Source organism: Lagopus leucura, unplaced genomic scaffold (assembly GCF_019238085.1).
Source record: "Lagopus leucura isolate 7727_CA_CO unplaced genomic scaffold, USGS_WTPT01 Super-Scaffold_100015, whole genome shotgun sequence".
NCBI lineage: Eukaryota > Metazoa > Chordata > Aves > Galliformes > Phasianidae > Lagopus > Lagopus leucura.
Window position 1 is genome coordinate 6571203 of NW_024962269.1, and position 26484 is coordinate 6597686.

The window sequence follows — 26484 nt, forward strand, 5'->3', positions numbered from 1 at the left end:
AAGCTTAAAGTTTAAGCATTCTTAGAGAGCATTTCTACAACTCTTCCTCAGAGTTCTTTCAAGTTTCACGGTCTTTGTGACGTCTTCACCTTCAGCTAAATTGTGATGTTCCTCACAACAGAGTACTGTATAATTCATTTTCTTATTTTTATTATGAATTAATTAGGAGCAGAATGTATTGTATCAAAGATATCCCACGGCTTACAGGGGTTGGCAAGGAGACTTTGCGAAAATGTTCATCCACGCTCGAACTTCGGAAGCAGCAGGTAGTGCTGTTGGTGCATATGAGTGCTGGTGAATGACCTGCGTTCTTAGCGAAGGATCACTGGCACTGCAGAATGGCAGTGTGTGTTCAGGTCGGGTGTTAGGCAGAATTTCTTCTCAGAAAGACTGGTGCTAGGCATTGGCACAGGCTGAGGTGGTGGAATCACCATCCCTGGAGGTGTTCGAGAAAAGGGTGAATGTGGCACTGAGTGACGTGGGGATGAGTGGATGTTTGGATTAGATGATCTTAGAGGTCTTTTCTATTCTCAGTGATCCTGTACGTAAAGGGGAGCTTTGTTTTACCGCGCAGTATCCCTTACCGGGCGGCCGCCACTCCCTCCCGCCCATCCCGCGACCCACGGCTCCGGGGGCCATAAATCCCTCCCGCCGGCCGGAGTCGCCGGGCCGTAGCACAATGGAGGCGGGCGGCCGGGCTCTGCGCTGCGTGCTGGCCGCCGTGGGACTGCTGTCGGCGCTCAGCGCGGCGGGGACGCTGTTCCTGCTGGCGCAGTGGCGGGAGCTGAGCGCGGCGCTACGGGAGTTGGAGGCGGCGCGGCTCCCCGCGGCCAACGGCTCCGTGCGGGACCCGCTGGGCTCAGCCGGGCCCGGCCACCCGCCCCCCGCCCGCAGCAGGAGGAGCCGCCGCGGGCACGTGCGTGCCGAGAGCGAGGAGATGCTGATGATGCTCACCTACTCCATGGTGCCGGTAGGGCGGCGCGACGCGTGCGACCCCGCGCGCTCACCGTAGTTCGGTCTGATGCTTAGAGCAGCACTGAGTAACGTCTTTGTTGATGAGGGGGTCGAGTGCGCCCTCGGTAAGATGGTGGGTGACGCCAAGTTGTGTCGATCTGCCTGAGAGAAGGAAGGTGCCACAGAGGGACCTGGACCCCCGGGCTGAGGCTAATCATGAGCTTCAACAAGACCAAGTGCCGGGTCCTGCATTTTGGTCACAGTAACCGCATGCTCCACTACAGGCTTGGGGCAGAGTGGCTGAAAGCTGCACGGAGGAAAAGGATGTGGGGGTGTGAGCAGACTGTGGTGGAACATGGGCCAGCAGTGTGCCCAGGTGGCCAAAAAGGCCAGCGGCATCCTGGCTTGTGTCAGAGAGTGCAGCCAGCAGGAGCTGCAGGTCTCCGTGCACTGGCACTGGTGAGGCCGCACCTCGAGTGCTGTGTTCAGTTTGGGCAAGAAAGACATTGAGGCCATGGAGTGCATCCAGGGAAGGGTAACAAAGCTGTGAAGGGTCTGGAGCCAGGATTAGGGGGAGCGGCTGAGGGAACTGGGATGGGTCAGCGTGGAGAAGAGGAGGCACAGGAGAAACCTCGTTGTTCTCTACAACTGCCTGAAAGAAGGTTGTGGTGAAGTGGGGGTCAGCCTCTGTTCCCAGGTAGCAGCAATAGGACTAGAGGGAATGGCTTCAAGTTGTGCCAGGGGAGGTTCTGAGTGGATATTAGGAACAATTTCTTCTCAGAAAGAGTGTCTGTGCACTGGAACAGGCTGCTTGTTGGAGTCACTGTCCCTGGAGGTGTTCAAGGAAAGGGTGGATATAACATTGAGTGACATGGTGGGGATGAGTTGATGGCTGGACTGGGTGATCTTTGTGGTCATTCCAACCTTAATGGTTCTATGATTCTCTGAATCTGAGTGACTCACAAATAAAATCAGTGTCACAGGCTTTGGAATGCTGTTAAAACTGTTCGCTATTGGTGGAGTTGGATAATTGTGACAGTGGCAGCTACACGTGCCACCCCTCTGTGGTTAAATGACACAAATTTTATTATGCTCTCCAAATTCAACTGAGAGACACAAAGTGTATTTTAACAGCATGTGACAAGACTGTCCACTTGTGCCCCTCCTCTGTTCAAATCAAGATGTGCTCCGTCAAAATATATTGATGGAAAGGTAGTTGGCTCCTTGTGGCTGAGCTGGAGGCTGTGCTGCAGGCTGCACACTGTAACGTGCTCTCTGAATGACAGGCTTGTAACTGTTGTGTGGATTGCACTGAGTGGCAAATATAATGCTGAGATAATTGCAGGGCTTCAGAGCGAGCTGTAATCGCTTCAGTGATCTCAACAAAACCACTCAGATTAAAATGCAGTTTGAATTAGAGAATGCTTGGACAAGGTGTATTTTACAAATTACAGCACGGAGGCCTGGTGTTTGAGAGATGAGGGGAAGGAGAACAAGCAAATCCTGACTGCAACAGCCGTTGAGCTAAGTTAGGTTGACTCTGAAGCTTCTCAGAATGACTGGGACTCAGAAAGGCACTGGGGCCAGGTGCCCACTGGGTGAGGGTTGATGCTGTAGGGGGATGAAGTGTTTGAAATCATAACACAAAGATAAAAATAATAGAAGGCCTACAGTAGAAGGGGAAAGAACTGCTTTATAATGGCCAAGAAGCTGATTTGTGGAATTGTAGCATGGGCATTTCCATAATGATTTTCTTAATGTCTTCAGTAGGGCTTACAGTGAGGTGTACCAAACCGGTTAGTGTCAGAGAATCACTGCACGAGGAAGTGGTTGGTGTCTCAGTGTAAGAACAGGTCTAAATATTTTATTCTTTGAAGCACAGTAATGGTATCTTTGGTTTTGTAAATCAGACCATTTTCTTTGAGCTGTTGTGTTTTACCTTGTTTTGAACTTAATTTCTTTACAACATTAGGTCCGAGTGATGGTGGATTTATGTAACAGCACAAAAGGGATATGCTTAACAGGTATGTTAATTGCCATGAACATTACATTTGTTTTTACACTCAGCAATGCAGAATCACAATGTTTTCAAAGAACTTGAAGTAGATAAAGTTTTACATGACAAATTTTGCTATTTATCAAAATTCATATTTGTGTATATATATATATATATATATCACTTACATTATCTACTTAAAAAAGATAGCAGGTGCCACTTTGGGACTTACCTATACTTACTTATAAATTCTGGAAGTTTATGAGTTCAGTTGAACCCATGTTTCCTTGGGCTCCAGAGTTATGAAATCACAATTACTTAATGCCTTCTACACCTTTCTGTTCTTCTGACTCCATTAAACTCTTTCTTTAGTCCTGGCTTTCTCTGCTGTCACTGTTTCTACTACCTCTCAAGCACCTTTCTTACTTATCTTATGCTGTTACAAGGATAATTAAGATCCTCAGAGTCTGAGATGGCATACAAATTTTAGGCACTAATGTACATAACTTTGTGGTGTGGGGGAGAGATTCAGTTACTGGAAAACTGGCAGTAAGTTACTAACTGGTCTTGTCAGTGCTCATTAAAAGGGATAATCTCTGTGATGGCATTATAAAATGGTTTTTACTCATGGTGTTTTGTTAATGCTGGGAAGTGTCATCTGTAGGGAAATTGAGGAATTGCTGTTATTTTGTCTTAGAGATTTTATTTTTGTTGAAACAAGGCAGTACTCAGTGACTGGATGAAAGTGCTCATGGAGCTGATTTGCTCCTTTAAATGCAACAACTTTTTTTTTTATGTGTATTGGGATCACAAAAGACAAGCCTTGTAATAGAAATATTTTCAGGTGATACTTTACTCCTGCCTGCTGTGCTTTCTTACCATTAGGGCCCTATACTCAAATTAAGTCAGAAGGAATAAGGCAGATGTTATTTTAATAAAAGTTGTAGAATAACGAAGGTCCAATTTCTACGGCACCAGGCAATTCTTCAGCCAGGCGCTGTGGTGAGTGTGGTGCAGTGCAGAGAACAATTCCATGTAAAAACAGTGGTGTTCATATGTTTGCTTACAATACAAAACATGTAAATTCATAGGATTTCCTTTTGACGTGGTGTGCTTTCCTCCCCTTTTCGTTGTTCTGATCTAACACTCATCACTTCAATCTGGGATTGTTTTTGTTTACGTGCTAGGATGAACTCACTGTTTCTTCTTTCTTGTGTTCTTTTGCATGTTGTTGGTGTAGGCCCGCCAGGTCCCCCAGGTAAGACATTTTCACAACTGCAATAATGGTTTTGGGTCACTGAAACAGTTGTTGGTACAGATGTTGAACTATAGAAATGCATCTTTACAGTATAGTCTTTCTTTGCTAATTAGAATGAAGGAGAATAGAGTGACTACTTGCCTTTATCACTTTCCTACTAATGTCAACCTGTGCCCCTCTGGGGGTAGAAGGGAGGTTGTGTTTTTGTGTTGGAGGTGAGAAAATTGTATAATGTTTGCCAGAGCATATTTGTTCAAAGCTAGATGGTGTTCAGAATTTTGTGGTAGCATTTAGGCAAGAGTGTTGTAAAAGAGTAGCTGATTATTTTAATTTAATGCTATAAACAGCACTTAGAAATGCTGATTATTGATTTCTGAAGTTATGGTGAATGGTGACATTTCTGTTGTGCTGTTTGGCTTCTTCAGGGCCCCCTGGACTCGATGGACTGCCCGGCTACAACGGCTCAGATGGAGCCCCAGGTGTCCCAGGTCAAAAGGGAGAGCCAGGACTAAATGGAAAGAGAGGAAAAATGGGTATACTTTATTGTTAAATAAAATAAAACCTGTTCTCGCTGTTACATTCAGATGCAATTACTGTTAGACCTTTGTTACAGGGAGAAGGAATTCAGTGTCCACAAAGGATTTGCACTCTGCAGAATTCTGTAATGGTCATTGTCTTGCACTAAGTTTTTGTAGATCACTTCAGATGTATTCTAGACAGTGAAGGATGGTATAAATATATTGTCAAATATTGCAAATTAAGGCTATAAAATAAAATTAATTGCACCTCAGTATTCTGAAATTTCTTGTAAATAATGTCATTATAAGAATATTTCCATTCCTTCAGCCTGCCAACATAAGGAATCTTTGACTTCAGAGGGCTTTAAAAATGAAGGCTGATTTTGGGCCAGTTGTCTGTGGTTGTTTGAAGGCAGTACGTCGTCTGTCACTTTAGTGTTCATCAACTTCTTTTTGTTTGTTTAATGGGAAATGAAAGTGAAAGCCTATTTTTAGAGTCAGAGGGCAATTGTGCAGAAGACACGTTTCAGATTTCTCCCCAAAACTATAATTAAGTTTCTGGTTTCACAATTTCAGTGTAAATAGTAATACTGTAAGTGGAAGGACAAGTATTTTCTCCTCAAGTACTTACAGATATAACGTGAACCCTTGGCCTGCAAGAACACTTCTATTTCTGGCTCTGTGGCAGCTCACTTCTCTCTTCTATAGCGCAAAATACTGACACGAAGGCAGGGAGGGGAACGTTTTGGTGTCAGTTGTACAACCACACCATTGTGTTCCTTGTTGCAAAATGCTCCGGCCAAGGTTTTGCGGGACAAATGAACGTCTTGTTAAAAAAGTTACTCTGCTAAATGACCAAGCACAGGAGGTGTACAGAGTGATCATGCTTGCAACAAGTGCATGTGGAAATGTTAGTGGGCAGTTACTTTGATGTTTGCTGGGGCAAGGGAAAATGTTGAAAGTGCAATATGGCAAGCCACCAAACAACTAGGGTGAATGCATTTTGTACTTCAACAGAGTGTATTGATTTTAGGACACACTTACCATGGGTAAGTGTTCTTTGTACCGAAATGCTTTTTATTTCTAGGTGTGCCAGGACCAAAAGGTGACCAAGGGGAGAAAGGAGAACCTGGAGAAATAGGTTTACCTGGCAAGGACGGTATGCCTGGTGTGAAAGGTGCAAGAGGAGCAAAGGGAGAAAAGGGGGATGCAAACAATGATGTGATGTTGGAAGGTAGGAAGAAGCACTCTCTCTTGCAACAGTGTACATAGTGGAGAAATAGGCACTCTGCTTCTGTAGCATGAACATGATCTATAAGAGTTGGACCAGCCAACGTGGCCACTTCATCCATAGGGCAGTTTCTGGGCATTGCTACAGTTCAGATATTAGAATCTCTCAGTAATAGTCTCAAGGGTATGTGCAGCTCCAAAAATAAAACGACTGCCCAGGGTATTGTCTTCATTATGCATGTCTTCAGGGGATCCCTTCATTATGCAGTTCCTCACAAGAAGACTTATGTGTATGTTGCACCCTTTCCAGGATGCGAATTCCACACTTTCCAGAATGCTTCCAGACAGCTGATCTCCTGCTCTTTCATGCAGTGTAGTTTTACTTATGTGTTAGAAAATGAGAGCAGATTTCCACTCGGAAATATGTAAAGAAAGCATCACAGCAACTGTACGTGTAAGCTGCTAAAACTGTAGCACTGGAGCCCTTTAAACTGAAGTATTTGAGAACACTGTGCAGTTCACAACAAGGCAGTTGTGCTTTATAACTCTCTAATATGCCTATAATCCAGACAGATTAAATTGCACTGTTGTCCTGGAACCTGTGAAGTGCTGGGTGGTTCACCTTTCAGGAGCCAGACTTGATGATCTTTATGGGTTGCTTCCAACTTGGGATGTTCTGTGATACTATGATTCTAAGAATTAGCACTCCAGAGAGTTTATTGAGCTGTATTTTTTCCTGTACACAAAGACCTCTTCAGAAGACAGAAGCTATTTTAGAGATCTCTACTAGGTCCGTCATGTTGACTCTCTGTTCTCTGCAGGTTACATCCTTGCCTGCAGGACCTGTGATGTTGTGCTTTGCTTTGTACACAGGTGCAAAAGGTGAACCTGGACCACCAGGCCCCCCTGGGCCTCCTGGACCTCCAGGGCCGCCAGGAAAACGTAAAGGTAAAGCACAGCTTCAGGAGAATACGTACAGCAACAAATGCACAGGTTAGTTCTTTCCGCTGTTCTTTTTAATATTATTGACAGGTTCAAGATTAAGCCCGTTGTTCTAAGTGTCATGAAGCAGTGATTGGCTGCAAATTTCACAGCAGATACTGTTATAGCCAAGATAAGAACATCCATACTGACAGTTCATAGACTGTCTGCTGAAATGCAGCAGCTGCACTCCTCTCTCCTTTCCCTCTCCCCTCCATGTAGGAGTGGAGGAAAAAGGTACACACGGATGTTTGGAAATCTTGCTCATTCTGTTGTAAAACTCAGCAGCTGTATTTTATATGCATTTGAATTCTCGAGTCACTGAAGTTTAGACCAGTTTGAAAAGTTATGTTACCTCAGAGCCATTCTAATTGGTCACTGAAGCAGTATGAGGTGAGACAAGCTGTTGCTTGATTGCTCTGCAGTGTTCTGCCTACTGTTCTACAGTGTTCTACAAACACTGTTGTATTGTGATAACTGGAAAATATTAGATCGATCCATCAGTTGATAATGGAAAGCAAAGAGAAGCTGTTGCTAGAACAGCATTTGTATTTCTAGCTTGAAAATGGAAGGAAACTTTTGGTTTTGGATCTATATATTGGATCTGGCCCTGCTGTCCTTTTGTCCTTTACCCCAGATGATATTACATTTGATGCTAGAGATATGTTTTTCAGTGACTGTTACTCCCTGTACAGTCTTAGGATAATTTTTCCTCTTCACTGAGAAGGTCAGAGTGATAGCAAAGAATGTCCCAGGTAGTAATTTTCCTTCTTTCACTTTTTTCAGAAAAGAAGGGAGTTGTCTGTGACAGTGTTGGTTAAATGAGGTTTCTCTGGAAACTGGAAATGTATGAACTAAGACAAACAGTGCAAGTGTGAAGTATGCAGAGCGATTCGTAAGTCTTGTCATTAGTAGGGTGGTATTGATTTGATGTTGCCATAGTAAAGTTGAGGAGGGGGAGCATGGTTCTTCTCCAGTGCTAGGAAAAAGTCCTTCAGTGGTAATGGATTCAAAATACTGTTCTCTCTTCTTTCTTCTGCCCATTTTTCATTAGCAGCCCTTCACGTTGCAGGCAAGCCACTCAGCATTTAGGATGTCTAGCACCTGAATTGTTCACTGCAAGGAGATTGCTAGTGATTAGCTACTAGCAATGTCCATTTCAGCTTGGTTTTGGTTTGGAGTTTTGAGCTAGGCCTGGTATGTATATTAATGTCATCTTTTTTTGGTAAGATGAAATCTTTTTTATTATAAATGCTGTTAACTGGTGAATATTTAATGCTGGAACATACATCAATTATTTCTGTCTCTTATTCTTAGAATGTAACTGTAGTAGCATGTGAGATTTCAGTTGGGAGACGCTGGGTACTGAAGCATCAGAATGGAGCCCAAAGAGCCTCAGTTGACAGCTGAGCAGAAATTTGATGCTATTTGAAATTCAGAAGTGTGTGAAGTGCTGTGCAAGATCTAATTAGAGCATTTACTCAGGTAGCTTTTTTCCAGTTGTTGATACTGTCTGAAGTTCTTTGGAGGGTTAAACTTTACCAGATGGATTTCTGGTGGATTTGAAATCCCGGTGTGCAGATGGGAGTTATATTCAAAAAACTTAGCACAGAAGAGGTGCTCCTCAGTGAGCATTTAAATGTTATGAGTAGTGAATTGTGTGACCATAATGCAAAAATAAATCATCTTTTCTTATATAATAATCATATCCCTTTGAAGATAGAGAATACATGTCCTGATTTACGGCTGTAATTAAGTTATTGCATAAGAATGTAGGAATGATTTCCATGAATCAGATTTTACCTGTTTCAAAATTTACTTTCCTTAAGAGAATAGAATAATTAGTTGCAAGCTCAGGTGCTTTGCTCCCATGATTCTGCTAGCTAATTCTAGAAGAAACAGCACATCCCTCACTCTACCCTTTACATCCTCGCCCAGATTGACCATAACCATACTTCTGATGTTCTGTAAATTCTGTTAACTCTCAGCCAGAATATTTTAGAATCAGAAGAACCACTATGATATTTATTATTATTATTATTTTGGGTGGAAAGAAAGCAGTGGAAATTTCACATAGTGGTCTCTGATATAAAGCTTTCTAATCTTAATTGCTTTCTGTTTCATGCAGCTGAAAGTTCCCAGAGGGGTTTGCAAATGTTCTCAAATCCAAACAGTGCATTCATCTTCACAAGAAACATTGACCTGGTCCTTGACTATTCCACAGTGTTAGATAAACCACTGTATGAGGAGCTGTTCATGCAGTTAATTTTATCAGTTTCCTTGGGCTGAGACTAATCAGCTTGTGCATCACAGCTTGTCATTTCTGTGGGGTGGATTCCTTTCTTGAGATATTTTGAGAAGACTTTGAGATCAAAACCTGGAAAGAGTATTTGGGGGATTTCTGGGTTCCAGCTACGGGCATGTCTTCCCACAGCTGGATTGACTGTTTGTGCCTTTTTTAGGAGAGAAGTTGTGATCAATTACAACTTCAAATGTCGTATCAGTAAGTGTTTTAGATAAATGGATGTGTTGTTTTTGGTCTGCCTTGGAGTATTTTCTTTCTGTATTAACAGAGAGAGGTTCTAACCTTAAGGAGGAAACAAAGCAATGCAATCTGCTCTTTCGTTCCTCAGTGTCATACTGCCCTTTCAGCTTTACTTTATGGATACTTCATACTTTTGCTACCTTGCTAGTTTCAACGTCATCACAGTCCTGCAAAGCCCAGGAATCAGTTGGAAAACAACAGTGAAAATGTGTGAAATGTGGAAGGAGGTGAATGTTAAGAACTGGATTAGAAGAGGTGCAGTGAAATCAGGATGTCTTCAGCACAGGACTGAGAACTATTTGTTCTCTGCAGTTTTTCATTGTAACAAAGTAGAAATGTGCTGCATTGTTTTAAAGACAGAAGGTGCATCTGTGTTTACAGAAAAGGTTTTATAAATAATCTCATAAAGGCATCATTTAAATGGTAAATGCTGCAGAAAACCCAACCAGTTAACCTTCAAATCGTTGAGGAGTGAGGGAAAACGTTTGCAGTTGTTTATTTGCTTCTTTGGTGAACCATTTCTCTGTGGAAAGAATATGGTGTATAATTTCCCTTAGTCTTTTGTGTTGGTTCTTTAATGACACAGGTGGCTGATCTGCATTCTTATGCATGCAGTGCTCAGTGTGTACATTAAGTATGGTTTACTGTTCTGGGGATTCATGGCAAGTTCAGAACTTCCATGGTTGTCTACAGAGTGCAGCCCCACTGCTGGTGTGTCCAGATTTTGAGGTGTGAGGTCCTTGAGTTTGGCCATTGCTCACTCCCAAGGAAGCAGATTTGGTATTACGGATAAGTCAACCAGTTGGCAGCTGCCTCAGTTATCTGCTGCTATCTGAGGAGAGGGACAGCACTGCCTTTCAAAGCACCTGCTCTGAATTCTCAGCTAGAGGATGAAATCTGCTGAGCAAAACCAGTTGCTCCTCAAAGTTGTCTGTCAGCCTGATAACTTCAAGGGAATGAACTCACCTGAACACTTCATTTGTTCATTTATTTAAAATCACTTAAGTGTTTCTCTAGATGAAATAGAATCCCAAACATCACTTCTCTAGTTTAGTGAAGCCACTGATGCGTGTCTGTCACGTTGAATGTAGAAAGATGTCACCTTTGACCCTTTCTCTCTGAAATCCAGGTGAGACGTGTGCTGTACCGAATGATGATACCTTGGCTGGAAAAGCTGAAGACAGACCCTCCGGTCATTCCAAAAAAGCTGGTAACCTGCTAGAGTGTCAGCCTAGCTGCTGCTTGCTGGGTTGCAGTCACACAGGTAACAGACACGTGCTTTTTCTCTACTAGAGTGTGTCATAACATCTGTAGGAAGTCCTGTTCACTTTGTCAGCGTACAGCAAACATTTGGAACGTGGATGCGGGAACCTGGGAATGTGAGCGATGAAAGGATTTGGCTTACCATGCACTTCTCAGGTATGGCACTGCTAGTTACCATCAAAAGTCAGGCTTATTAACATTGCCTTCGTAATTCCTTCAACCCAGATTAATGTTTCAAACAAAGCGTGATGGTTTTACCCACATCTTTTTGAGAGTGTTTTCCATATCACTGTTTAACACTTAGCTATGCATGTGATGATAGACATTTCTAATATTTTCTGACGTTTTCAGAATCCAGTGTTGATTCTGAATAGCTTAAGGATTTTTTTTTTAGTGCCCATTGTCCATGTCTTTGTATTCTTGTCCTTTACCGCTTTCTATGGTTTTAATTTAATCCCCTAAATTGTAGCTAGGACTTTGTCTCACCATTAAGGGAGAGTGTAAATGAATCAGATGCTATGTGAGCTACATTATTGCAGGATCTTTTCCAGGACGTGAATGGTGGAAGGAAATATTGTCGCAGTTTAGCAAGTGTGTTCAACATTAAGGCTGATTACTCAATGGGAAGCTGCCCCTTGAACACCTTTATGTGTTCTTGGCTTTGCTTCTGGATTATTTTATCATGTTCCAGCATATTAAATTATTGTTGAAAACATAAATACGATTATTGTCTGTCACAAACTTGATTCTGATTGAATTTTAGGGTAGGGATTTCAGAAATTAGGTAAATCAAATGATGGTCTTTTAATTTTATTTTTTATTTTTCCTTTTAGGAAACTCTATAAAAGAATATGAGAATTCCAATGCCTTGCTGAATGACAGCTACAGGATCATTAACATCACAGGATTCTTTTACGGTTGCGGTCACGCAGTACAAAACAATCATCTGTACTACCAAAAGGGAGGAACCAATGTCATTCTGAAGTAAGTCAAATATAATTTGCTTAAGGCTAATGGTGTGGTGGAACGAGGAGCCATATGTTAGCAATGAAGATGGACCTCAAAAAGCCAGGCCACTTCTTTTGTACTGTTTTGTTTCTTTTTGGTACTATCTAGCATAGGAAGAATGGAAGAAGTGGTTCAGAATTCTTTTCAGAATAGAACAATTAACACTTTCCTGTCTGTAATTGGAATGTGGGTCACTGGCCTTCCATGCAGTCTATGTGTGCATCATGTGTTGGAGCTGAGGAACTGGGCTTCTCAGCTCATTACTCTGCTGTGACAATTAGCTCTTTAATCACTGTGCAGCTCTGTGTCCAGGCAGATAACTGTAGCAGTAACTATATGATGTATGAGATGCAAAACAGTTGGTCCTTCAGATTGAAAAGATGCTGTGTGCAGAGATGGCAGTGGATTTTTCTATTGGAAGATTCTTGGGTCCAGCAGGTTCTTATTATACACTGGTGTTTTTGCACTTGGATTCTTTGCTGTGTTCATAATTGGCAGAAAGAAATGTGATCTGAATAAGGAATACAAGGGTCAGAAAAAAGAATATGATTAAAGAAAATAAGGTGTGTGTGTATCTAGCTGCATCAGCATAGCAGTTGGTTCAGCCTCAGTCTGGGGGACACAGATAAAGGGTTATACAACTGAAGCCCACTTATGGAACATGTTGGCCTACCAGAGCTTCTTCCTGGGTTGATGCACAGGTCTTGCTCTCAGATAGCACTGCTCTTTGCTGGTAAGGGTTGAGTTAATGCTGGTAAGGGTTGAGTTAATGCTGCTCATGCACAGGAATGCACCAAGGCACAGGAGTAGCGACCTGTGATTGAATGTTCCATTGTGGAGGAATCACTCCGCTGTTTGGTTTCCTTCTAGTAAATTTCTGTAACTCTCCCAATGCATCACCCTGAATTTGAGCTGGAAATTACATCCTTATTTCTTCAGTTTCTACTGATGACAGACAATACAAATCAAAAACAGAATCTCATCTTGTGGGAAGAGCCAAAGAAATACAGCCCAAGGGCAAGTGAAAGATTTCATCTTCTTTCAAGCTCAGTTGACTCTGATGTCTGAGCCAAGAACATTACTGTACTTTGATGTCTCTACCCAAGCAGGTGTGTGTGCCTTCTTCCTATATTCATTTAGATGCTAAGGAATGTAAGCAAGCTGCTTGGATTCTATAATATTTATTCTGCCAAAGACAAACTCATTTTTTGGCAACCTCCTTTAAATATCTTCAGGGATTTTTGTTTTTACATTTTTAATGACCATCTCCGTCTAAACAGTGCATAGTGATAGTACAGAAGTTCCTTACCATTGCTTGGACACCCTTAATTTGGAACTGCCTTCATGCACAGAAGAACACAAGCTATTCATGGAATCTTCAGAACCTCTCAAAGAAGTTGCTCAAAGTTTGCCATTCTGTTCAGTTGTTCACTCTGAGGTTATTTATTTTCAGCATAGAAAGGGTTAGGCAGTATGAAATTTATTGTAGTAAAATCCTTGATTCTTGGCTGCAAAAAAGCTTCTGGCAGCTTTTGTATTGATGCTGTGCAAAGAACAGGTGAGAAGGTGGCTAGATGATTTTGCAAATGCTGGAAACATATCTGGGAGTTTCTTGTCACATTTACAAGCTGACAAAATTAGGTTTCTCTGATACCCTTAAGTAAATTTTCTAGTGATGGCCAGATCCCTTGCATAAGGAATGCTTCATCCCTTCCACTTTTGTCTTGTAATGTTTTTGCACTTCTATTCATTTTGGTCGACTTACTCATCTCAGTTGATCAGAATACTGCTTGTAGCTTGATGTGGTTGATGTGACATTGACCTGTATCTCACCTTTTACCTCAAGGTGATGGAAGATTAAGGACTTAATTGAACCATTTGGAGTTCTGGGCTACACAGTCCCCATGGAGTGACAGGAAGGGAACCTCAGGAATGAAACCTCACTATTCTGCTTCAGAATTTTCACATAAAAGAGAAAAAGACAGGGTTTTCTATGATTCTATGATCTTGCTCGTTTCTAATGCATCTTGAGATGCTTTTTGCCTTGTTGACTCATATAGAAAAGCCTCCTGAAGAAAACTGGCATTTCTGTGGGACTGTTCCTGCTAGCCCTTGCATCAGGTTGTTTACAAATATGAAGTGAGTAATAGGTTTAGCAAGGTTGACACATTTTTGGAAATCAACTCCAGCCCTAAAAGCATGTTCTAATGCAAACATGTGCTGCTGGAATATGGAGCTGCTGCATAGCTGAGTTCTAGAAAAGCTGAAGTGAATCACTTTTTGAGTTTTGACTTCTCTTTGGATCATTTTCCTGCATGATTTGTCAGTCTTAAGTCTGACTTTCAGAAAACTCTTGGATAGTAGATTCCTGGACTGAAAAATTCTTTTCCTGTATTTGAGGAAATTAGCTATATAGTTACAGAAATATTAGACAGTGAAATGTGCTTTGTTACAGAATGCATTTCTTAAAAGGATAAAAGCATACTCTGCACTTACTAGAGCACTACACTACTCACTGATTAAATATTAACTGCAAATAGCTTTGATAGCAGCTGAGTATCTTCTTGCAATTGCAGAAGAATTCAATTTTAAGGTGCTAAATGCCACTATCTTTGGACTATCATCATATTAAGGAATTTCAAGGAATAAAACCACTTTTATACATCAGAGAGGAGACATTCAAACTGTCCTTTCAGAGGCATGAGGTCAGAATTTTGGCTCTGCAAAATAGCATTTTTATTCCTTTGATGTTCATTTGAGCAAATCACTGCATTATCTGAACTATTTTCAAAAGACGAGCTCTAAGACTAGGTGAACCTGCCCAGAATTCATGCCAGTTTGGTCAGTCACACTCTCTCCCTTTAGCTCCTGCCAGGTAGAAGGCAAATTTCTGTAGATTTCAGTTTTGGGCTTCACCTGGTATCCCATTTTTTCACACTCGTCCTTTCTTTTAGTTGGCTTCCTTCATCTCACTGATATTAACATTCATAGACTAAATGAAACTAAACTTACCAAAGTGAATTCATGCTCTTGTGTGCCCCAAATTGGTTATTATTGTCAAGTTTTCTCCTGGTGTTTTGGAAGGTGCTTTCGGTGGAGCGCTTCATTTTAAAAGATATCACTAGAATTGTCCTTAAGTATTTTCAACAATGCTTCTATCAGTAATTACATCCTCTGAATCAATCCATCCAGCCGGTTGAAATACAAACACACTTTTAACACAAGGTACTGATACTTTATTTCCTTTCAGACTTGGGCTTGATAAAGCGTCACTGGGCATGCTGCTCATTGAGAATGCCCTGTATCACGGCCGTAACTACCTCTTTTCTAACTCGAAGACGTATTTCAACATAGCAGTGGATGAAAAAGGACTCTGGATTATATATGCCTCAAGCACTGATGAAACAATAATAGTAGCACACATTGATGAAGAAACGTTCTCGGTCATTCGGCATATCAATACTACATATCCAAAGTCCAAAGCTGGTAATGCATTCATAGCATGTGGAATTATCTATGTTACTGATACTAAGGACATGACAGTAAGTTTTGCTTTTGATTTACTGAAAGAAAAGCAGGTTGATGCAAGGTTTGAGTTAAGGTCTTCACAGTCTGTTCTTGCTATGCTCTCATACAGTCTAAGAGATAAGAATTTGTATACATGGGAGAATGGGAGTTTAATGGTATATCCAGTACATTTTGGTGGATGAATATATTTTAAAAAGGAATGTTAGTAAATCATGTTTGACTAAACAGATTATTTAAAGCTATATGATATACATATTGGAGTCCCTTCACTTGGTGTACCCTTTCTGTTCACTGATGGTGGTTTGCGTGCTTGCATAAAAGGGAAATCAGACCCCTTTGTATAAATGCACTTAAATCATACAGGCTATTTCTTCTTTTTGTTGTTCTGAGAATGTTCGATATTACAGCTGGCACACAGTTACCACAGACTTGCTTTTGTTTTTCCCATTCTTGAGCCAATAATTAGACCTAATGTATGTTGATTATTCCATGGTCCTGTGATCAGCAGTGACTATTTATAACTTCCAGTTGCAATCATCTTATCTGCAGTCATTTTCTAGTCAGCAATTATGGTATAAGTGTCTAAATAATGAACTTGTGTACAAATACTTTCCTCAGTTGCCCCTCTTCTCTGTGAACGTATTTTTGACAAGGATATAGAGCTGTTAAGAGGACTGGAAAGAGTTGTTTAAATATCAAAAAGCAAAGTCTTCAGATTTGAGAAGTCCAGCCAACTGTTACATCATTAAAAGCACAATCCAGCCCCAGTTGCAAGGAAAATGGTAGTAATGACATTATTAAATACTGACGCCTGTGAAACTGTTTAGTAAAGCAAATGTGGGAAGGAAAGTAACTGGGTATAAAATTGGAAGAAAACATGTACATTTTAAAATTAAAATTCCTGTTTAAACAGTGTTGTAGTTGCTTGTATTGTTGGAATCTCTTCCTTCCCCCTCTCACTGCCACATAAAGTCCACCATTTCATAGAATTACAGCTCACTAAGTGTAGTTACAAGGAAAGTGCATTTCTGATAAATTTTCCTCACACTTATTCATAGAAATGAAGTCACAAAATGGAGAGTGTACTTCTTTGCTGGTATTTGAAAAATGAAATACCTGGAGCAGGATGGCCTGTATTTGTTATAGTGCTTAGTGACTTGATTCAGAAGGTAGCCACTCACATTCAAACTTTCGGGAACAAGAGGCAAAAAGTGATAGGAGCTTTTGATTTTAATTTTGTTCAGTTCTTCAGATTTCTAACTTTAACATTGGAACATCCATTGTGTCTTTGTGTGTTTCAATTCAAAATTGCCCTCTGAAAACTTGAATTTCAAAGTTGTCAGTGCCTATTGGTGTAAATCCGTGGGATTAATCCAAATATTTAAAAACAAAGTCTCTTAAACCTGACTGTACTCAGCTGTTTAATGCCTACTTGGTATCAAGGAGCCATTGAATGGATAAAAAGAATGCAGGATGATCTTTGCATGCGGAACTTAACTAACAGATGTATTAGAAAAATAAAGCTGCTGCAGCTGAGCTTCAGTGTGTGATACAGTGATGGCTGGCCGTGGGTAGTATCCTCTTCTCTTAGCATGTTTGCTGGTTTCACTGAGGCCGGGATTTTGGCCTCCTGTGCTAAGAATAGAGGTGCAGGCAGAGACAAAAAAGCACAATTAATACTGTGAACTAATAAGCACATCAGAACTCATGTGCCAAGAATCCTATCCACAAAAATAATGCAAAATGTCACAGTCCAGAATTACATCTTGGGGGAGGTTGTGGTTTGTTTTTTTTTTTAATTCTGTTACTAAGAAAGTAGACTTCTTAGTTTAAAAAAAAACAAATCATCAGGAATATATACTGGTGAAAATATAGTTTAAGCCAGATTTGAAATTTTTTATATAGCATGCATATGTTAAATATGTTAAATTTCTGAATGTCATTGCTGACCCAGTCAGATCAACCTACTGGAGAAAGGCCAGCAAACTCCATCTCCTGCCTCAGTGGCTGAGCCAGGCTTGTGTAAGAAGTGTTTCTTGCAGCTGCCTCAGTTGGAGATGGAGAATTACATGTTGGCTTCATAATTTTCTAGGAAAGCTGAAAATGAAATGCAAAAGTTTTTCTTACTTGAGTATGGTCAGGTCAAGTCAAAGCTCGCTCATTCAGTCTCTAAGAAGTTCAGTTAAGCCTATTTAAATGTAAGAAAGTTCTGAAGTGAACTGTTCCATGAAATAAAAGTAATTTATTTAACTTACAAAGGGAAAACTAAACAATGACATTTACTTTTCTTTCTTTTCCTACTTCACAGCCTGCAATTTAAGACTGCCTTTGGAGAAAGGTGCTTTTTATTCCAGTATATTTTACAATACAGCACAGACATCAAAATTTTCATTGGAAGAGTAAGACACTTCATTAACATTTAAATACACAGACATCTTTTCCAGTGTCTTAAGAACATAGTTTTTGTTTACAACAGAAAAATACATCTGACAACAGTAGCTAGTTATATTACAAGCAAACAATATTGAACTCTGCATAGTTTATACAATATGCTGTGGTAATAATTTAATTACCAGTTTTATCCACTATTTACTAGCTGGCCACATAAAGCCTGACATTCATCTGAAATGTGGCATTGTATGTTCTATTGGTATTTTCTTATTAGCTTCATTTAATGAAGTATTTTCTGGACAAATGAATTTCAAAAACTAAAAGCTGACCAGAACCATGGGTGTCCTCACTACAAACATTTAATGCACACAGTACATTCCTAAAGTAAAGGCAGGTGGCCAATAGAGAACATAGCTGTCAGAAAGGAAGGGAAATAGTGTGCAAATTAAAACAAAAAAAAGCATTTAAAAATGTTAGTGTGCAAGTTTACAGTATCAACTATGTAGTAATACTAACTGGGAAAGAAATCTCAGCATAAAATGATACGTCTCACAGTACATTCTTGATTGCACATTTGCATCCATTACACGTTCTTGTGAAAACCAAATACACTGAGTACCTTTAATTAAAACTAAACTATTTTACAATGAGAAGTTGTAGACATGCTTCCATTAGTGGGAAAAACTGGAATAAAAATAATCAGAATCACTTTAGAAATGCTTACTGACTTGTAGAGCACAGTGCTTGTTAAGTGGCTGACAGTCAGGACCTTTACAATACACTTATACTTACTAAATGCAGCCTGTGGGTTACTGAGCAATACCCCACCCACAACTGACTGTACTGGGTTTTATTCTTTGCTTTTACAGCACAGTACTCACATTTCCATCCCAGTGATCCTTATAGGTATATTCAAAATATACCTGTTGAAAAGTACTGTGTCTTTCCTCCCCCCATTAATACTTAATGTTGCTGTAATTGCTTTGAAAGGCAACAGAAAAGTTCCACAGTGCATATCACTGCATTTTTTGAGACTTAAAGGGACATTATATAAAAACAGGGTTAGCTGGCAGAAAGCTACAGAATGTCAAAAATGCCTGAAGGGATGTTGAAAGCGTTGGGAAGAACCCTCATTTTCAAGGTGCCATCTGCTCCACAGGAGAAGATACGATTCCTTTGTATGGTTTCAATCTGGGTGACACCAGCACCAATATTTCTGAAAATGGACTGCTTAGCATGTTCATTTTTAAATGAATGGATTAAATTGTAGCCAGTCAATCTCCACACCTGTATCAAAAGAATGACGAATGAGATGAAAGATAATGAAAATTAGGACTTTTATATTTTTTTTCTCTAATATTTCAGATTCTTGGCTCTTGTAAACCCTATTCAGCAAAGAGAGGGGATTTTTTTTGTTATCTATAAGCAAGAGTTGCCACAGATCTTAAGAGGCTCTTGTTGAAACATACAGCAAAACAGCTACCATAATGTAGGGCAGCTGGTTACTTCACAGGGCAAAGCTGCTGTGCTGCCTGATCAGAGGTGCCCAATGGCTTTCTTCCCTTGGAAAGTACAAAAAGGTACAGGATGCATTTAAAATAGCCTCTATTTCTTTTGGTTGTTTTTTTTTTCGTCTGCCTCCTGTGAAATCCCAGTAGCTGTCTTGTGCTACAGCACCAAGTGAAAAAAAGAATTTGGTGTTACAGAAATGTTGAAAGATATTAAGGTTACTGAGTGCCCACTGTATTATAAGGAGACAGATCCAAAGGCAAAACCAATACATCTTAAAGTGGGAAAAATAAGATTTCAAACCATGAATTTTGCTTTAACCATTTAAAATTGCAATTTTTAAAACACTTTTATCTTCTTTAGTGGAGAACACAGATACCAGAATATTTAATCTCATACTTGAAAGATAAAAGTAAGCATCCTGTTTATCAAATGTAGAAGTTTTGTGGACTTTTTGTTTTTTTTCAGCTGTTTTGTTACCATGTTCATGTACCTATTTACAGCATGCTGACCAAAATATATCTGTGCACTGCTTAAGATAAATACTCTTCTAGTACAACTCAGCTACTCTATAGCTTACCTTCATGTTACCTTCTGCTGAGCCTGTAACAAAGTAGTCCTCAGAAGGATCCAGTGCAAGGGCCTTAACAGCTGAATCGTGTGCTTGGAAGGTATAAAGGATTTGCCTCTGTCTGATGTCAAAGATGCAGATGTATCCCTTCCTACCACCAGAAATCAGCAGCTGATGCTTCGGTGCATACTGTAGTACCGTGGCACCATGATCGTGACAAGTGAAGGCTGAAGAAGAAGGATGCCACAGTTTAATAGATTTGAAACTGTAAGTAGCTTTTGATCTTCACATGCATTTCTGTTACTGTTTTCTAACTTGATAGATACATTCCTTCATATTGATAATGTTGTATCAGTTAACATCGTTCTTTGCTCTTGTAAGGGCTACCTAGGTCTAGGGAACAAGAAATATGCAGTCTAACTTATCTTTATTAGAATATATATGAGTTATATATATTTTGTAAATAAATTATACATGAATTAATATACATACATGAATTAAAAGAACCCTAAGAAAATACAACATTGAACATATACATTAAAGTACATTAAAATAAAATACTAAAAAAAAAAAAAAAAAAAGAATAATACTATAGCTGAAGATAAAAATTAGAGTAAGTATTAATTACCATATACACATTTATTATTCTGTTATAATTTCCTAAACTCTTATTTCTTAGGTGCCCTGACTGGAATTCTTTAAAATGAGACAGAACTTGAGTGCAATCTGCTGGTTTAAAAAAGTGAGTCTAAGAAGGTACCTACTGTTTACACAGGTAATTGCTAGGTTCATTCCAGTACTGCAGTTATTTGCAGCTGTGTATGATAGTTGCTTTTTTACAAATCCAAGCTCTCATATTAAGATTTTAAATTAATTTTTCCTCCACAGTGCAAGGTGATAGAATTTTGCTTTATTTTTTTTTTTTTTTACCTAAAGATGAATGTACTGAACTTGGTCAAATAGATAAAAACATCTTGTTAAGAATCCAGCCTGGCTGCTGAAAGATAAAGACATTTTTTTTCTAATTTGCTTCTGCTGTTACCTACAGTTGTCTTCTCTTGGTAGTTTAAGAAAGTAGTGGATCTATGAATTGCTTGTTTAAGTGAAATTCTGCATACATACAGTCTTTAATAATGCAGCTTTGATTAAGTCACTTGTGTAGGTTTTTTAGGATTGTATTTAAGTATTTCAGCCCTTATTGTAACAAAAATAGCTCTAAGTGTGTTCTTCATACTTTTCTCTGTAGAGTAGATAATGATAATGCTAGAGACATGTATCAGACCTGGGACGTGCAAATATACAGACAAATACATAGATTAGTTCTTCAGCATAAATTTCTCTCCTTGCCCTGAAAATGCATTCTGTATTTTTCTTTATTCAGTGAGAAGCAGACTTATATTTTCACTGCAGCACTTACCATGTACAAGACTGTTACCAGATGAAACCAAAGTGTCCCAGAGGCACACATTTCTGAAAGAAAAAAAAGTCATTATGGCCTGTTGATAAGTGATTCATAGGGTGACAGGACTCAGATAGTGCCTGTGTTCTGTATCAAAGATTAGAAGGTAGAACTGAACTAGGAGCCCTTGGCTCTCTGCAGTCATTGGAGAGCATATGGAAAGATTTAAGATCTTAACTCTTTCTGTGCTCTTTTATGCTTCATAATAGAGGCTGTACTTTCTGCCTCTAAGATGTATACTAACCCTAGGATGAACCAAGAAGTTTTTCAGGTTGCTCTTCTCAAAGGAAAATAATTATCTTCCTTTTACTGAACATGTTTATCCTCATAGCAGCATGTCAGAACTTTCTGAACATGGAATACACCATGGAAAAACTGTTTAATTCTTAACCATCCCTCACAAACTAAATGCTGGAAAACAAAGGACCGAAGGAATGATGTTCAAAGAAATAATCTGTCAGGTCTGAGCAGTAAGTAAACTTATAATGCTAAGCCTTAAAACATCAGGCACGTATTAATGCGTGACAAGCAGTGGGTTAGCAGACATCAATAGGTAGCTCTGGTGAAATGCCTCAGTTTCTTTAAACACACCTGTTGTCATTGGACTGTCCTGACGTGGCCACGAGACTTGAAGAGGTTATAAACGCAAAGTCACTTGTGGTTTTACTGTGACACTGCCAACTCTATTAAAACAAAGCAAAATAACAGAGAAGCAATCATATCAGTTGTAGTCTGATAGTAGCATCAAGTGCTACTATCAGTGTCATGTCACTGCTGTCGTACAGGAAATGGTCTTAAGGTTTTGAAAGCTGAAACAGTGACACACAGTGCAGCTTGAAATCTCAGAAGATGAATCAATGGATTAAAAAAATCTAAAACAAATACTAAAATAATCGAACTATTAAAAAAATCTACAATGTCTTTTATCACATTAGCCTGAATTTCAAATTAAGCATGATCTTTTTGTGCTGATAATTAGCAGTGAAAAGAAGAGAGTGTTTTTACTATTTCTTGGGGCTGTAAAGTCCTTACTGCGAGCTCTCATTTTTATTTAATCAAGGGCAATGCTGATAGCATTTGTAATTGCATCACAGCTTACAGTCACTTTACAATTTGAGCTTCAAATCAATAGTAGTGAAAATAAGCATGCTGATGAAGTATGCCAATTAAAAATAAGCGAAACAAAAATGCCTCAGTGAAACTCTTACAGTCTTGATTTGTGTAAAGTCTTGAAGACTAAATTTCCTCTATGAGAAGAAAAAAACCCACAACTGTTAACTTACCAGATAAGGCTTAGGATTTGAGGTGGTTTGGTTTACTTGCCAAATACTTAGAAATCCTTCACCATCAGCAACACCACACTGCAAGGAGTGAAATGCATTTCTTAGCATAACTTTGAAAAATGAAGGTGGCTATTTCTCCCAGTTCCCTTCCCTTTGTCCATTGTTTTCTGCAGCTTATCTACCTCACATACTTATTTTTGGCCACAGTGTGTGGCTCTTCTGTACTTTTTTTCCTGCTCTCCACTGTAGTGCAGTATATTTACTCTGTTCAATTAATGGGCTGTAAGTATGTCTTCTAGCCAAAACATTCAACTTTATTATAGCCAGAAAGCAAAGTATGAAGTACTTTTTGAACATCTGTATTTAGTTTAATATGAGTTTTGTTCTGCAAAATAGGCAAGTTCCATTTTTGCAATTAATGTTTGATTTAAAAGCTCACCACTTAGAATCAAATTACAGAAAAGTTTGAAAACAGGAAATATGACACACAATACTGCAAAGTTTTTTGTCTCAAAATGTAGCTAATAAGGACTAGCCTGAAATCAACAGATGAGATAACTTTACAGCACCCAAAACCTTTTTTTTTTTTTTTTTTGAGTGAATCATATTCAGTTTTCCTTGCGAGAACATAAGGAAGAGGTTTCAGATCCAACTGTGTTCTATGTCAGCTCAGTTAAATTGTAGAGGCATTAAAAATCTGTATGCATGTATGTCAGTTTAAGAACAAATTGTTTTGAGATTGCTTAGAATATGCAGAGAATAAACAGTTCTATAGGGAAGGAGTCTGGAAGAGAAGACAGTCAAGCTGATATAAATCAGGGCATTTTTCCTGCAATAGATTTTACTGTTGAAGTGTAAAAACAGTGCAGATAGATTACTGAAAATCTTGCTTTGTATTAATGTAATCTGACAGGAATCTGTGTGAAGCTGACAGGAAACAAAGGAGAATAAAAATCACTGTTTATTACAGAGCTTTCATATGCAGTAAAAATGAAATGGTACTGGTTATGGTTATTCTAAGATATGTTAACAGGAGTTTTCTATATCACCAGATAGAACTGTTCTAGAGGTCACAGCATGATCAAATGTGTTCCATAAAAAACTGCAGATATTGTGCTTACCTTATTGCCCTGGGAATTGAAATACATTCTTGTAACCCTGGCGTTCCCAGCCTGCTGAAAGCAGACCAATTGCTGTGGCCTTGTCCACTCAAACATTCGAACGCTCCCATCTTGTGCTCCTGTAAGATCTGGATTAAGAAATAGGCATTTATTAGTACTACAGAATGGTATAGAAAAATGTCTGCTTCATACTGGCAAATGTGATTCACTTACAATACTGATGGACTGGATGTGAAGCCATTCTCTTGACGTTATTCAGATTTCTTTTAATAAGCTTTGTAAAAAAAAAAAAAATTGAAAAAAATCAAGAAGAGATAAACACATTATTCAATTTTTCTTTATTCTGCTATATGGTAAATGTCCTCCATAATTAAAATGCCTGCAAACTAGCATTATTTGTATCTAATTATGTCTAGTTTTAGTACAGTAATTAAAGCCTGTTTTTGACAGTCTATTCAGTCACGAAATTTCGGATCGTATTATCTTCCATTATACAGATGGCTGATGTAATGCTTTTTATATTAGTCCCAATGCAAGAGTAGTTTAAAAAATTGCATTTTATTTTTGGAGAAATTGCAGGTCCTACTTCACAACTCCCTCATAAAATCTTGTTTGGCTCATTATTTTTCAAGTCACAATAATGCTATGCTATAATCTTAAAGAAGATACGCAGTGTGATCTTCTCTTTGGCCAGGTCTTGGTCACTTTAGGCCTTTTATTTTAACACTGAATTAACACTACAATAACTTGTGTACTGAATGACACAGCAAAGACAACAGTAAGTCTACAGGGCTGCATGCAACTAAAGTACTTACCACACCAGCTCCAGTGCTAGTTTGACCAGTGCCCAGCCATGGCATAGATGAAGATGGTTGTATCTGAGTCACTCCAAAAGATGGTGCAGTTGACTGAGTTAGTGTTGTGGTAGAACCACGAAAGTCAATATCATCAGAACTGTAAGAAAACAGCAGTGTTCTGCTTTAAACAAATGTTTCTTTGCCACCAATGCTGTTCACTTATCTCGTTGCTGTTAAGAGCCCAGTGGCAGTGGACAGAGAAAGTGAATACAGTGAAGACTATAAATGTATAACTTCTTCACTTGTATTATACACAAAAACTCCCCTATGCCACACAGACATCAGTGTTTAACCTCAACATGTGATTCTAAGTTGTTGAGAATATGAGCTCCCTTGAGGAGAATATGCTGTTAAAAATATGGACAGAAAGATATTACAGCATCTAGTGTTCCTGGCCTGTGCATCTTTAACTGCCTGCTCTGTGCAATGGAATGTAGTGCAGGGAAGTGCTTGCTCTCAGCATAACGGAGGAGATCAGGCCACTGCGCTGGACAGCTAGCATCAGGTACCAGAAGTAGGCTCAACAAAGCAGTTTTGCAACTACACGTGTTTCTGATATACAGCTTCTTTTATTAGCTTATACACCATGAGACTGTATTTCATTGAGCAATGTAGACGTGCCCCAAATACTCAAATCCCTCAAAAACTTAGTTTTACCACTTGTAAAACATACTAATGTTCCTTTGCTTTCTTCCACCACTACTCCTTTTGAAAGTGTTCTAAAACCTACCAAAGATTATGCAATTAACATTTTGTGCACTGGAATTCCACATACAGCCTCACAGTAAACCTATCTGCCCACTATATCCATGGAGAAATAATCCTACCTTTTTGACTCCCTGTCATATTCTTCTCCAATCCATATAAATGACTGAGCAGCCAGTAGAGCTGAAATATCAAGTTCTTGAACATCATGTGTAGATGCCAAAACAATTTCATTGCTGTTTGCCTGTGCAGCACAAATAGAAAATTTAAACTAATTTCAGTTTAGATTATTCTACTACATTTACTAGTAAAATTTGAGGCCTACCTTATTAATTGCAAATGCCATTATCATATCTGATTCTTTGTGAATTACTTTTGCTTTTCCTCCAGGGTAGCCAAGATCTGCTTCAACCTACAAAACATTTATGAGAAACTCTAATTAGCCTGAAAATCCATTTTGTAGTTGTACATTCAGAGTGCAAAAGTCTATACAAAATTCATGCAAGAAAAGTTCAGTGGCCTCAGCATTTTTTAGGAAGCTAAACTTTAGACTTCTCAGACTGTTTTGTGTTCTAGGAGCCAGACGTGTTTGAGTGTAAGAAACACAAAGTTGTGTGTACAACACTATTTACAAAGTGCTCACTCATCCCAATTAAAGGACATCCAAAGTTAATTCACCGATTAAAAGCCTGCCACACAGACTACACAGAACACATAGCTTCTGTTAGTCACATTAGAGAAAGAAAAGCCAGTTCCACAGAACTTTTAAGAATGTGCCAGAGGTTTGGGAGAAGGGATACTACCTTGTTTTTGTGATCTTCTGCTACGCAGTTTTGTTTGACCTGCTCCACACGATCTTCTACAGACTACATAACATCACACAGTCACAAACACAAAACACATGCACAAACAAATATAAAAAAAGAATGAAACATTCCAAACTAGATTTTAAAGGCCACTCTGTCAGTAAATGATGACAAATGTATTTTTAACTTCTTATAAAAGGCACAGGAACTACGACAGGAATCTAAACAAACTCACTCAAAATGTAATGCCTCCCAGATGAACACAAAATGTATGATATAGTAAATAAATGGAGGAGTAATACACACACAAACTCCATACTTACAGGAAATCTTAAAGGTATTAAATAATGTATTTATTTCCTATGGTATTTATTTTGGTTAAAAACTACAATTACAACTCATTACAGTTGTAACTGGTACAATTCATAAAATCCCATATTATATATTACTATATAATATTATTTTTATATGTATATATTACTCATGCATATATACATATAC

The 26484-nt window shown here is 39.1% G+C and overlaps 2 protein-coding genes across 3 annotated transcripts in view; one reads left to right on the forward strand and one right to left on the reverse strand.

Annotated features, from left to right (window-relative positions):
- Positions 1 to 866: 866 nt before the first annotated feature.
- On the forward strand, positions 867 to 16201 carry GLDN (gliomedin). Its single transcript, XM_042876092.1, has 10 exons — positions 867 to 970; positions 2927 to 2978; positions 4191 to 4208; positions 4634 to 4741; positions 5814 to 5960; positions 6830 to 6949; positions 10612 to 10692; positions 10776 to 10901; positions 11579 to 11729; positions 15004 to 16201. The coding sequence occupies exons 1-10, from the start codon at positions 938 to 940 to the stop codon at positions 15461 to 15463; spliced, it is 1296 nt and encodes a 431-aa protein (XP_042732026.1). The 5' UTR covers positions 867 to 937; the 3' UTR covers positions 15464 to 16201.
- Positions 16202 to 17503: 1302 nt separating this feature from the next.
- The window catches only part of DMXL2 (Dmx like 2), a 51100-nt gene continuing 42119 nt past the window's right edge, over positions 17504 to 26484 (reverse strand). For both annotated transcript variants that reach the window (XM_042876095.1, XM_042876093.1), the window contains exons 34-44: positions 25981 to 26043; positions 25503 to 25589; positions 25300 to 25421; positions 24431 to 24569; positions 23829 to 23889; positions 23616 to 23743; positions 22495 to 22572; positions 21803 to 21894; positions 21170 to 21222; positions 19762 to 19979; positions 17504 to 18959 (exon numbers count right to left, since the gene is read on the reverse strand). In XM_042876095.1, coding sequence (XP_042732029.1) covers positions 18750 to 18959; positions 19762 to 19979; positions 21170 to 21222; positions 21803 to 21894; positions 22495 to 22572; positions 23616 to 23743; positions 23829 to 23889; positions 24431 to 24569; positions 25300 to 25421; positions 25503 to 25589; positions 25981 to 26043 — 1251 coding nt within the window. In that variant the 3' untranslated portion in view covers positions 17504 to 18749. The remainder of the gene's footprint in view (positions 18960 to 19761; positions 19980 to 21169; positions 21223 to 21802; positions 21895 to 22494; positions 22573 to 23615; positions 23744 to 23828; positions 23890 to 24430; positions 24570 to 25299; positions 25422 to 25502; positions 25590 to 25980; positions 26044 to 26484) is intronic.